The sequence below is a fragment of the Verticillium nonalfalfae genome (genome assembly GCF_003724135.2).
Source record: "Verticillium nonalfalfae strain VnAa140/NRRL 66861 chromosome Unknown scaffold_40, whole genome shotgun sequence".
Lineage (NCBI taxonomy): Eukaryota > Fungi > Ascomycota > Sordariomycetes > Glomerellales > Plectosphaerellaceae > Verticillium > Verticillium nonalfalfae.
Genome location: NW_021167265.1, coordinates 178,337 through 191,589, shown reverse-complemented (window position 1 = coordinate 191,589; position 13,253 = coordinate 178,337). Strand labels below are relative to the sequence as shown.

Sequence of the window (13,253 nt, the reverse complement as noted above, 5' to 3'; positions counted from 1 at the left end):
TGGGCCATCCGGATTCATGAACAGTCTTCCAACTCTACGAAACTGCTTGGCTAACGCTCTGTTTTTCCATCTGACAACGTTCTATAAGACCAGGAAACCAGGAATGTTTCTGTCAAACTTCCAAGAAATCAAAGATCTTTTTCACGGCCATCTCGTCACCCTCCACCGTCCCGCTCAGTTCCCGGGTTGCCCAACCATCTGTCCATCCGCCACCAAAGTCAATGATCCAAGCATCGTTTGTATCGCGATGGATCAGTACGTTAATGCCTTACCATCGCCCTACACGACTCCGATCTGATGCAACACGTGGACAGTCTCCTGGACCTGCAAAGTCCACTTCTTGCGACGATCCTTTACGATATTAGAAGCCGCCTCGATATTCCGCAGTATCGTTAGCTCCCAGGTAGCCGAAACCGGGATAAACTCCTCTATAAATCCGACGGCTCTCTTAGCGTCGGACACTTCAATAAGGTCGAGGAGTTTTGGGACGCGGGTAGTGGTCGCATAGAGAGGCAGTGATCTTCCAGAGGCATTCGAGCTCCCTTTAGACGGCTTCCGGGCCTTTATTATCTCCCGCCTTGAAGCATATCTCTTTCCCGTCAATCGCTACACCTGCAATATAGCCGTTGTAGAGAATGTTCTCGAGGACGTGAATGTCCTTGGTGGAGAATCTCGGTAGAGTGAAGTTATGATCAACGTTGAGTTAGAATAGGCGGCCTAATGGGTCAAGAGAGGCGCTATCATGCGTGTCATTGCTGTCACTGCGAATCAGCTCTGCCTTGTCGTCCAATCTTCGAAAGCAAAAGGCTAATTCGTCTGGGAAGAGGAGAGGATGGAGATCGGTCGAGATAGTGGCGCCGGGCGTAGGCGGCGGGGCGATTTGGTCAAAAGTTGGCCTTCCCGCCTCAACGATGGCGTCTAGGATCTCGTTTGAAAGCGTATCCGCTTCGTCGTCATCCTCGGCATCGCAAGCGACATTGTATCTCCCGATAAATGAATTCTCGATCGGAGGGAGAGCAGTGCCCGGAGGAAACTGGTCGAGGTGCACGACAAGGCGCGCACTGTTCCAGCGGATGTACAAGGAGACGCGCTCAATACAATCGCTTGATATTCCCTCGGAGTGATGAGTGCTCATCAGTTTGCCGGCTTTTGGATGAACAAAAAGGTGCGAAGCTGGCTCACGGTGAGCAGATCCCGGGGAATCGAGAGGCGGGTGGTGTTGAAGTGACCTGTGGAAAATGGGCGGGGCCGGGTGTCCGTTGCCACGCGGTGAGTGCTTCAAGTTGCTACTAATAAAAGGTTTGGGCGCCTAGCACTGACGTTCTCAAACCCAATGAAACAGTACAGTGACCAACTATCCATCTTGTACGTTCGGACAGGCCTTGAGTCGGAATCCCTCTGCGGGCAGAACTTAGTGGCTTTGCTTGTTCTTCTTCTCCCTGATAACCAACGGCGCCAGCCCGACAGCCGGAAACTCAACCTCGGGCTCCCTAGCCAAGACCAAAGCCCCCGCGTCCGCCGGCGCCACCACGGGCCGCGCCGGTAGCTTGGGCCTCCCAACGACACCCTCATCGATAGCCCCGGCGTGAGGGTAGCGGCCCTCAGGCCCGTAGAGCTTTCCCTCGAGATAGCGATGGGAGGCGGCCTGGGCGATGGTGGTCCAGTTCTTGGGGTTGTAGCGCGGGTTCGAGGTGTAGGGTTTGACGGCCGAGTTCAGGCGGTCCTGGGTACCGTCGACCGTCTTGTCGAGCCAGCGCTTAGCCTTTTTGCTGCCGAAGAGCTTGAGGGCTGGGGCCTTGGCCTGTGGGTAGTTTGCTGGGGGGCAGTCGACGGGGGTGCGGGGCCAGTCTTCCGGGGCAATGGAGGAGGAGGAGTAGGAGGAGCCGGTATGGGTGGTGTTGGAGATGAGGTCTGGGGGTGTGGGAGTCGCGGTTCGGGAGGGCGGCAGCGGGATTGAGTAAGGCTCTCTGCCGAGAGAGGATGTTGACGAGCGGCTGTGTGCTGTGGCCGAAAGGTGAGAGGATGATGCTCTTGGGTTGAGGTAGTGTGCAGTAGTGACTAGAGCGGTTGTCGAAGAGTCGTCGGGGAGCTCGCGGAGGGTTGGGTTCTCCTGCACGGGACTCGCCGGCATTTCAACGGCGATGCAGGGAGGCACTTCGAGCTCTGCTATGTGGTGTTGGTGCTGTTGGCGCCGTGGGCGAGGGGGTAGAGGTGGTGCTTGCTCATATTGAGGGTGTGGTCGATGAGACTTGGGGTGGTGACAATGTTGGTATGAGGGGTGGTGTTGCTGACGATAAGCAGGGTGGTGCTCTTGATACTGAGAGTACCGGTAGTGACCAGCAGAAATCTGAGCCATCGAGGCCATGACTGGTCGCCAGGATTAAGACGATGGCTCGATCACTTGGTGATGTTCGGTTTTGGTCGGCTTCTTCGACAGCTTTTCCGACAGCTTTTTCACCCAAGGTTGCATGCCAAATGAACAATCAAAAACAAGGAAAGTCCTAGGCCAAATTTAAAGAAGACGAAAGACTGCTTTCTTCTACTGACAAACGGAATGGAAGGGGGGCCAGGGTTGGTGATCCTCCGCCATCTACTCCCAAGCCCACGGCACTGTCAAACCATCCGAGATGCTTCTGATTGGCGAGCTCGCACTCGAAAACAAGACCCGACAGGGTTCACGATGGAAAAAGAGGGGACGAAGAAAGCTTGACCAGCCTTGCCGAGGATACCTTGCAGGGGCCCTCCGAAAATAGCATCATCGTCCTGGATTCTAACTGCCGATCGCTCGCTCTATAACTCGACGGGGACCTGTCTGTCGTCGGGGGCCGTCTCCAACTTCGGCCCCAACGTTTCCAGCGTCTCAATGGCCTCGTTTGCAAGTTGTACAGGGCCAGTCTTCGTCCGTGCAAGCTCCAGCGCAAACGCCCTCGGACGAATGGCCACAGCCTCTCGACCGCCGTCGTCTCCGACGATGAGGTCAAAGTGGTCAACGGCGAGGTAGTTATAGGTCGCTCGATCCGCCAGTAGCCAAGAGAGACACGTCCCATCCCGCCATGCCAGCTCCTCATCAAGCTTTTCGGCCTCGTCGTCCGTAAAGGGCGGCACGGCTGCCCTCCAGGCCTCTGTTGTGCCGCCGTTCATTTCGACGAGCGCGGGGAACAGCCGCAGAGTCTGGCCCTCACGCGGCGGCGTCTCTGTGTCGTTGATGCCCCGAACACTGTACCGGTGCAAGTTTGCCAGGACGTTGAACCCGCGCATCACCCATTCGGTCAGCAGCAGCCCTTCGCCTTGGCCCTCTTCGTCGACGGACAGCACGATGCGCGATCCCGTCGCTTCGTCCTCGTAGATGCCTGCGTACCTCCGCCTCGCCTCATCCCGCGCCGCCGCCTCGAGCGCCGGCACCAGCCCTTCGAAAACCCGTGACAGCAGAATCGAGGCTGGTAGCATCTCGGGCCCCGCCGTCATGATGGTGACAGCCAGTCCGAGGTCCGGCACGAGCGCCAGCGCAGAAGCGTAGTCTGCGATGTCCCCGCCCTTGGTGTACGCGTCGACAATGCGGCCCGACGGCACCAGCTTGTCGAGGCGCAGGATCTCCCACGGCGCGCCGACCGACGTCCCCCAACCCGACGTAAACGACGTCGGCTTGAGCCAGCGGCGCGTCTGCCCCGGCGACAAGAAGCCGTGGCGCAGGATGGCGCGCGCAAAGGCGAGGAGGTCGTGCGTCGTCGTGAACATGCCGCCGGCCCTGGCTCGCGGTCAGTCATCTTGGGCCCGCCTCATCACGCCCATGCTCGACAGGCAGGCAAGGAAACAGAAAACCTACGCGTCAAAGACGCCAATGTCGTCGTTCCACTCGGTGTTGTTCACGGGCACGAAAATGGTCGAGTCGTCGTCTAGCGTGCCCCCGACTGTCGTGCCGCGCATGCCCGCCGGCTCGAGGATCAGCTCGCGTATGACCTCGTCGTACGGCTTGCCCGCCGCCGCCTCCACGACGAGGCCTACGAGCGAGATGCCGGCATTCGAGTAGGCTGGCGCGTGGTTCGGCGCATAGATGGGCGGCCGTTTGCTCTTGTACGCCGCCAGCAGATCTGCCACGGTTCTCAGCATCACGAGGGGACACCACGATTGTCCGCGTCAGAGATCACCCACCATCTTTGCTGCACGGCTCTGTCCCACGAAAGCCCGAACACGTTGGTCTGTCAGCCGCCTTGACCGGTGGCAGGCCCAGCGCCTCCCAGTCCCCGGGGAAGATGACCATGTCGAGGAACACTGCGCCGTCAGTCTCGGCCCTACAAGCTGTGAATCTGTCGGACAGGCGCAGGCACCGGCATCGGCCCAGTCCTAGGCGAAGGGATCGAACTCACTGTCCACGCCGATTCCCGACATGTGCGTCGCCAAAGACCCAACCGTAACCTCTTCCCACGGAACGCCCCCCTCGCTGCCCTGCTTCAGCTCATCAATCCATCGCCCAACCTTGTCATCCAGATGCAGGTCGCCCCTCGCCGCCAGCATCTCCGCCCCAAGCACCGCAAAGACCTTGCTCACGCTGCCGACCCGGTACACCGTCTCGCCGTTCACGTCCCTCGCGCCGGGAGGCGAATAGTGCAGCTCCAGCATCGGTCCTCTCTCTCCATCGTCATCATCGTTACGATGGTCAATGACCGTCTCTACACCCACCGAGAGGGCCGTGTTGTTCCAGCCCGCCGCACGCGAGAGGAGGTCGCGGGAGAGGGCCTCAAGGGCGGCGACCACGCGGGGATGAGAGCGCGGGGCGCGCGCCGGCGGGAACACGGGGCCCAAGGGCGGGCAGTTCCGAGGACGAGATGCCTCGACCGGCCGTGCGGCCAGGGTCGAGAGGACGACGGCCGTCAAGTGCAGGATATGCATGGCGTCAGGATAACGATGAATCGTGAATCTTGGTGCTGCCGATTTGAAAGGGTCTCTGCGGACTATCAGCAACAACTGGATCAGTCTCAACAAGCTGCGAAAGATATCTCTATAATGTATCACAGACGCGATGACGATCTTGTAAAGAAGGAGGTTGGGAAACCCAGCTCCGTCCGCGAAGGTTCACTTTGCATGCCGCGTACATCCACTCGCTCTTCCAATCAAGCTTCCTTGAGGAGGAATCCTTCGCTCCTATACTCGTATCCCCTGTCCCCAAAACCATCGGTACCCCCAATCCGGACACCGGATCACCGGATCTGCACGGAAAACAACGCCAAGAAGAACACGCGACGTAGATTCATCAGCTCTCTACCCCAGGTATCTCGACTTGTGTAAAGAGCCTGAACGCCGTGCATATGATAAACCTTGACCTCCTGCCCTTGCCTCTTGCATCGTCACGACGACTAGGTAATTACAAACACGGCAGAAAACGCATTCAAGCACAGAGCCTCGGTGTGTCATCGAAACATGGTCCCCTCCTCCCCCGCTCCCGCCTCGTCCGTGGTATAACAAGTCGTTCACCGTCGTAATCATCATCCCTCCACTGAATGCCCTTAGCCCTTCTTCTGACGCCTGCCTACTTCTCCGTGTGTCCGTCATTCAGCAGCATCTCAAGCACAATCTGCGTGCCCGCAATCTCTGGGTGGCTCATCGAAATCTTGACCGTCGACTTGCTCTCTTCGCCGAGCTGCTGTTGGCCCCCTGGCGCCTGGCTCTGACCCGGTAGCCAGCTAGTCGAGCTTACTGATGTGCCTCCGGTTGGCCCGCGTACGCCGTAGTCGAGACACTTGACATCCCGTCCCGCGATGATCTGCCGCAGACGCCCATTCTCCGCGTTGCGCACCTCGACGTAGTCCTCATTGAACAGCAGCAGGTACTGCCCGTACATGGTTGCCCCGCGCGCCTTCTTCTGCTTTCCAGAATACTCCATGATGAGCGTTCGGCTGACGTCGCCGTGCTTATCGACGTACACTGCGCAATCTTCGTACGCGAGCAGAAACTCCTGGTCGTTGAGGCGGAACATGCCCAGTGGCCGCTGGTCTCGAATACGCGTCGCAATGTTGGCAATTGCTGGCTCCCTGAGGTCTGGGATTGACATGGGCTGCTTCTTGTCCAGCGTGAGAAGCTCAAAACCCTTAGCCGTCGAGATGGCAATATACGACTGGAACAGGTTGAGCGAGTAGCACTCCGTCGGTAGGTAGAACTCGTCATAGTCGCGGAACGCTTCCGTCGCGCCGCCTCCCGGTCGCCGGCCTCCGAATAACCGCGACTTCTTTTCCGATGACTTGTGAAAGACAGGTTCCAGCACCTTGAATGTGTTGTGCATACCCTCCTTGCGCTTGTAGAACACCAGCATCCGCTCCTTCATCCGTGCGCTGGCGAAGAATGCCACGTCCTTGCCCAGCCGCTGCGGCGCCCGCCGGGGGTTATCGTGCACAGGCGCTGGGAAGTTTGACACGGGTGCCACAACATCCAGCGGGTACGATATGAGCGACCGGTCTGCGATGATCAGGCAGACCGAGAACTCCTCCAACACCGTAATCTGGGTCACCCGGTTTACCTGAACAGTCTGTCACCCGTTAGCGCAGCTCAGTACGACCGTTATCATGTCAGGCGAACTCACCCTTGTCCAGCCTCGGGGATCCGTCGTATCGGATATGTACACGCCGTAGTCTGTTCCGATTGCAATGATTGATTTACCGTAGGCTGTGAAGCCGGTGGCGCAGTTGACCTGCGCTCGGCACACCGGAGCCGCGCGACCAGGCCCATATACCTGCTCGAGCTCACGAATCGCCCGATCCAACGGCGTACCCCGTACCGGCACGCCGGCAGTCTTGCCAATGGCCGACACTGAGTCGTATGCGAACGAGCTGTCCGCCAGCACTCGTAATCGGAATGGTTCCGCGTTTTGCGAGAACAGCGCCTTGGCATGCCGTGTCTTGGCCTCAATGATCTTCTGCACCCAGTCCGCCCGCTTGTCCGGCGTCGTGGCAAAGAGGGTGTAGGTTTCGTGACCAAGATGCTTGATCTTGAACGGATACAAGATCTTGTCTTTCGAGTCGTTCGACATGGTGGGTGTTAACCTGCTCACGCTTACAGAACCAATCGACGAGCTTGTGGCTGCGTGTTCCAGGGTTGGGCGGTCACCGCCGTTACTCGTGATCTTACCAAGCCGGTTGTCCGGGGTCGACCCGCCCGTCCCTCGTGCCAAAGGTGCGATACCCTTTTGCTTCGATATCGGGTCATCATTCATGCTGTCGAGGAAGAGCAGCGGCATCGGTATGGGCTGATTCAGTTAGTCCAGGTTCTGCGCGACGCACTAGATTGACTCACCTCCTTTGACACGTCAAACTTCTTACCCCCTCTACCGTCACGAGAACTGACCGGCTTGGCCAGAATCAAGTAGTGGTCGAACAGGAGCGCATGCGTGTCCACCCATCGCACACCCTTGTGTCCCATTCTTGTCAGTTCGCCCTGCAAGATGAGCTCACGGCCGAGGTGGTCGAGGTTCAAGACGGAATGGAAACCGGGACGCAATACCAGCATTGCGTTCAGCTCCATCATCTCAACCTTCTTCTGCATCTCTGCCACCTTCTGGTCACATTCGAGCGTGACATTGTGAATTTCCGAAATGGCTTTCGCTAGGTTTGCCTTCTCCTCGCTGTCGACAAGCATGTTCTTTTCAACGGTTTGTAGCAAGAACGTGTAACGTTGCAACCGCGTGATGGGTGTCTTGAGGAAATGCGTCCAGTCTAGCCTGGTTGAGCGCTTGTGGCCGCGCACTTCGTCCAGAAACTTGGCAAAGATGATGTTGCGATCCTTTTCCCTGCGCACAAGGTATGAAGCATGCGGATACTGAGAGGCGTAGTCGATGTAGACGTCGCGAGCTTTGCGGATCCACTCGCGGAACAGGTCGCTGAACCCCACGATCCAAGGGCCCTGCTCTTGCTGCCGGTATTTGAGCTGCGCCAGCAGGTTCTCCTTGTTGGCGTCGAGCACAGCGTCAACCTTACCAAAGACCACAGCGACGAACTTATCGACGCGATTGGGCGCAATGATGGGGCTCGGCGCGTGCTGGATCTGATCCCTGTAGAGAACCCGCAAGACCTCTAGTTGGTTCATGTAGGTTTCCTCGCTGGTGACAATCTCGTGCAGTACGTTTTGTCGCTCAACCTCCTTCTTCGGCTTACCCTCGACCATTTCTTTGGTGACCTTGAAGAATTCGGCCCACCCCTCAACCTTCGTCTCATCCAGCATGAGGTCGTCGAGATTCGCCTTCTTCAGCGTCCTCATGCAGTGATAGGAGTAACAGCGACCGGGCGCCTCGTTCTCGTGAAGCTTTGAGGCGTAACAGCCAGACCCAGTCAGTTGCCATAACACGCCAGAAACGGTACCTGGCCCAAATTTGACCCATTCTTCCTCCGGGATCAGGATTTGCGCCTCCAGCAGCAACTCCACGACTGTTGTTGACAGCACCTCGGCGTCGGCCACGTTAATGGTCGGCACCTTGACAGTGAACAGGGCGACAAGGGCTTCTTCAACCGTTTTCTGCTTGAGATCAGGCTCCCCATCAGCCATCTCGCGAATCCATGCAGCGATGCCGCTGAGGGCCCAAGGCTCGGTGCATATGCCGAAATCTGTAGCAGTGAGCTTCCCGGGCACGAACTTTCTCCGCCTTCCACTTGGCAGCGTGATCATGTCAAATGTCATGGATGACGGCGTCCCTGACTCGTAGCCCTCTTGGGGATTGCCGTGGTTCGCCGTCAAGTACTGCTGCTGCTGCTGCTGCGTCATCTGCTTGAACAACTTGCGCCGCTCCTCGGCCGCATCAGTGCGCGAGCGCGCGGGAGCATGAACCTGAGGTGTGTTGCTATGGCTCGATAAGGAGATGGACCGTTCCGGATAGGGAGATGCCGAGCCTGAAGCTCCATAGTAAGCCTCGGGCCCTTCTGGCGGGTACATGTGGCGTGAATCGACGCTGAGTGAATGCCCATGAGAATGTCGGTGGCTGACCGATCCTTGGGGGGAGAGCATAGAACCGCTGTCGCTACTTGGGGCCGGAGGAAGAGCTGGCAGCGGTCGATTCGTGAGACCAGGATGATAGAAAATGTCAGGATATTCCTCTTTGTTGGGCGAGTCGTTGGTGCTCTGTCTAGAATGCAGGGATACACGCTCATCGCCTTCGTCAAAGCTTAGTCGGTGAGCGGTGGGCGGCTGCAAGCCGCCAGTGTCACCATAATCCACGACAGCGTCTTTGAAAGCCGGCGCGCCCTCGTAGGCATCATAGGAGGGCTGAGGATAGGTCGTCGGGTCTGGCAGCGGCCTCTGGGTATTTTCATCCTGGTCTGCAGGCGGAGAAGCAACGCTGTTTCCATACGCAAGATTACCGGCATATCCACCGCTGAACAAGCCAAGGTCCATTCCACCATAGTCGGTATCACTGCTTTGTTCTTCCGCAGGTGGTGGGAGGGTGTTCATCGTGCTGACAGCACTGACAGGAACTGGCTCGGTGTACGGGTACGGACCGGGCCCTCCTGCTGCGGTGCTGAATCTGCGGTCGTCCATCTCCGCTTGCTGCATGGCTAATACACCGGCAGTGCCTTCAGGGTCGTCGTCATCGTCGTCGTAGTCGAACGTAGATGAGGCGTTATCCCTCGGGTTTGTGGATGCGTTTGACGAAAAACGACTGACATTGGACGAGTCGGTGGGATTAAGCGTTGTCGAGCTTGTGGTGTAGCGTCGCAATTGTTGCAGCTCGTCGTCGGAGAACTGACCGCCATTCACCGGGGCAGGTCTATGGCGGTTGATACTACCCAGCTCTGCCTCGATGTCGTGCATGATATCTTCTTGGTAGCGCGCTTGATCGTTCTCGTGCCGCCTCTCATCCGGCTCCCAAGTGGCCTCTTCGGAAACGTAGTCCATGGGTCTGCTTGGCAAGGGCGCATGCGTGGGGTGTCGCTGCAGGCCAGGAGAGTGAATTTGGGGTGAGTGGAGGGGTGACGTTGATGAATTAGATCTAGATGTCCGGGTGTAGAATGATGACGGATCGGCCGAGTAGGCTGGGCCAACAGGAATGTGAGATTGGAGGGGATAGGGTGCTTGTGATGTGCCGGTCGGGTACGGAGCAGGCGCGGGGTTGTTTCCGTTGGACGCATAGTTACCGTAGTTGTTGCCGTATGACTGGGTGTAGGAGGGATCATAGGATGGCGTTTGTGACGTGGTCGACGCATTCGAGCTGAAGCCAGGGCTTGGCAACGGTTGATCATGGCGAGCTGGCGCCTGAGCGCTCTGGGGGAAGGACTGGTTGTAGGTAGAGGCAGGTGACATGCCGTAGGTCGGGGCCTGGGGAATGGTCGGGGAGGTGTAGCCTTGGTTGTAGTTGTTGTTGTTGTAGCCATGCTGGGTGGGTGCGCGCTGGGGGCTTGTGGCAGTGGCGTAAGCCGCGGGGTTGTACGCTGCTGGCGTGTAGTTGGTCGGCGAGGCAGCGGTATTGGACCCGGCACTGGTCGAGCTATAACGCTGAACAGGGGGCTGAGGATGATAAGGCAGCGACGTGGATTGCGATCGCGCAAAGTGTTGAGGGTTGTAGGTCGAGTGGGAGGGGGTCGGCGGTGCGGCCGCCTGGAACTGGTGTTGGAAGCCTGACATGGCGCTGTTGGCGGAGCCATAGCTCGGTCGGTTCACAGAGGGGTCGGTTGGGCTGGTGAGGAAGAGCTCATCTCGGCCTCTAACGGATGGAGCGCTCGCGTCTGGGTAGCCCTGGGGAGTCGCTTGGTCCTGACCTTGGTCGAAGAAGGAGGAATCGTCGCCGTTGTTGAAGCTAGGTCGCCGCGCCGGGTAGGAGGACTGGTCCTGGGCCTGGTCGGCTACAGGATATTGCACTGGGGGCACATGGCCGTAGCGGCGCTGGCCATCGCCTCGGAAAGACATAGTCGCAAGTCAGTCAACCCCCGGGGTAGCGGAGGTGTTGCCTGTCAATATGACCAAACGAGCGCCGCGGGCTGGCGGTGATGATTGTACGCCGAGATTGGCAGGCCGCGTGCGCAGGCCAGTATGGAGGTGTCGTTCGAGGCGGGGAGGCAATTCAGGACGCCATGCACAGAGATTCTCGCGTTGGGGTCGCTAGGCAGGGCGATGGGCGTTTGATTGATGTTGGGTTCGGCGGGTGAGAGAGGTCGGTCTGCGCGCGCGCCGGTTGTGTCGCTTCTCTCGAGCTGTGGGCTCGGACAGTTTGCGAGAGGATCAGGTTGTGGAGAACAGGAAAACAAATCTGCTTGGCAAAGAATGACCCAGCTGTCAGCCTTAGCAGGCGAGGTCGAGAGGTCGAAGGGTCGAGTGGTTGGGCATACGAGGGGGAAACAGTGGACAAGCGGCTCAGGGTTCAGTGGTGTGCGCCGGAGTAGTTGGGTGCCCTGGATGGTGGCCCTGGATCGGAAAGCCAAGCCACAGCGACGGGGCTGGCCAAGCGAGTGTTCCCAGAAGATGAGCGGGGTGTTTGCTCGTTGGTGGTGGTGTCGGTGTTGGCACCCCCCGAGCACGAGAGCAGCTAGGCGGATGATGCGGAGGGTAGAGCGCAAAATGTAGGTCAGAGCACAGCACTGGATGGGGTGTCGAGGTAGCACGAGTCGGTCGCAGGTGGTGGTGATGGCGGTGGCGGCGCAGACAGGTGATGTCGATGGCCGCAGTTGTTTCCCGTAATGCTATGCTAGTCTTGGTAGTGCGCAGCACGGGCTGCCTCGGGTCTCAAACAGCGCAAGGCGGTAGACCATTCAACGATGGAATGTCAGGGTACAGCCTGATGTGCTAGTGTCGGTTCATGAAGAGGTAGCTTTTGCGGGGATGAATTAGGTTGGCTGAAGCCGGCGGGTCGTTCATTAATATCGGACTGTCGCTAAGGCCAAATTCAGGTATCAATTTAGATCGCAATGACGATGATTGTCCCAACCAACCCTCGAGCTATCGACTGTGCTGGCAAAAGGTGGGGGAGGGGATGCAGGATTGCGAAAACAACCAAAAGAAAGCAGGATGCAGGATGCAAGACGTGAGATACAGAAACCAGAGCACGAGTGGCAACTCAGGTTGACGATGGCCTTATCCTTGGCCCCATGCCCCCGGGGCAAGCACCATGAATGATCCTGCCTTCCGTCTGTCGAGAAAGCCTCAACCAAACAAGTCAGGAGCAACGGACCAGATCAGCCAGGAGCCAAGACCCCACCAGCCTCAGCGTGCGGCTGTGGCTGGGCGGTGCCTGCCCGCCCGCCGTGGCTCACACACTGATCATGGGCAAGGCCGTCCATTCCAAAGGCCTGGCTTCTCCAGCTGACAGGACTCGATTGGAGGCCTGGCGCCTCTAGTGGCTGGCGTCACATGCTGGTGGTGGGTTATCATCGATACTTCAGAACTGACTGGCCTACTCAGATAGTTTACGTGCCCATTCCCATTGGAATGCCATCGCACGCTGTGCTCCGCATCTTCAAACGCCGGGCGACATTCTGCACATGCCTGGCCTTTCGGAAACGTCGTTTGGCGACGGGCGCCATGCCAGACTTGACCAACCCTGACTATCAAACGACCTTGTCACATAACGAGAACTAGCCTACCTAGGCCACCAGCCCCTGTTCGCCGATGGCCCCTCACAATACGGATTGGTTCTCGTATGCAAATCCGAATCACAGCTCGCTATTGGGAAGGGTCGGTACCAAACCTTCTCCCCTGGAAACGACAACCTCAATCCAACAACGGCAAGGTCTCCCTGTTTCTCCATTCGAGATCCCGGTGTGCCTCCAGTCCCCTCTGAAGCGACGCTCATGAACGGCAACCCCGGCCGTTTCGTTTCCTCCCTTCCACGAGCGGCTGGGTCGACGCCGCGTCGCAATAGAACTTGTGTTAAGATCGCCCTGTTTCGTCCACCATGCGTGCCATGCGTTCGTGGTACTAGCCGGCTGCCGGCCTCGTCTGCAAGCCAACCACCATCGGGAGCTGTCAGGCCTCCCTCTCCGTAGCCCGTCCAATCCTGGAGTTTGATTGTAGGGTACAACATGATGTGTGGTGTGCCGGGCGCATCAGTCAATGGAAGAAGTCATGCCGAACTGGTGAGCTACGCATCTGAAGCGGCTCCTAACTTTTGCGGTGCGTTGGCCGTTCCGTGCGGGTTGCTTATAGGGCTGATGCTGAAATCTGTATCACTATGATGACGAAGGCCACATGTCAGATTGAACGTGAAGCTCGGGTGCAACCCTGGTCTAAACTTCGAGGCTGGGTTCCAACAGCGATGAGCCTGGCGCGTGCCTACCGCTTCACCGTGA

At 58.2% G+C, this 13,253-nt stretch overlaps 3 protein-coding genes across 3 annotated transcripts; all 3 read right to left on the bottom strand.

The window, feature by feature from the left end:
- Positions 1–1,411: 1,411 nt before the first annotated feature.
- D7B24_006089 (uncharacterized protein) lies at positions 1,412–2,365 on the bottom strand (the record flags this gene model as incomplete). The annotated part of the gene is made up of 1 exon (XM_028640228.1): positions 1,412–2,365. One exon carries the CDS (start codon positions 2,363–2,365, stop codon positions 1,412–1,414), a length of 954 nt encoding a protein of 317 aa, XP_028495632.1.
- Positions 2,366–2,790: 425 nt separating this feature from the next.
- On the bottom strand, positions 2,791–4,887 carry D7B24_006088 (uncharacterized protein; the record flags this gene model as incomplete). The annotated part of the gene is made up of 4 exons (XM_028640227.1): positions 2,791–3,745; positions 3,824–4,088; positions 4,150–4,269; positions 4,365–4,887. The coding sequence occupies 4 exons, from the start codon at positions 4,885–4,887 to the stop codon at positions 2,791–2,793; spliced, it is 1,863 nt and encodes a 620-aa protein (XP_028495631.1).
- A 637-nt stretch (positions 4,888–5,524) lies between these two features.
- Positions 5,525–10,878, bottom strand: D7B24_006087 (uncharacterized protein; the record flags this gene model as incomplete). The annotated part of the gene is made up of 3 exons (XM_028640226.1): positions 5,525–6,517; positions 6,572–7,234; positions 7,282–10,878. 3 exons carry the CDS (start codon positions 10,876–10,878, stop codon positions 5,525–5,527), a joined length of 5,253 nt encoding a protein of 1,750 aa, XP_028495630.1.
- Positions 10,879–13,253: the final 2,375 nt, after the last annotated feature.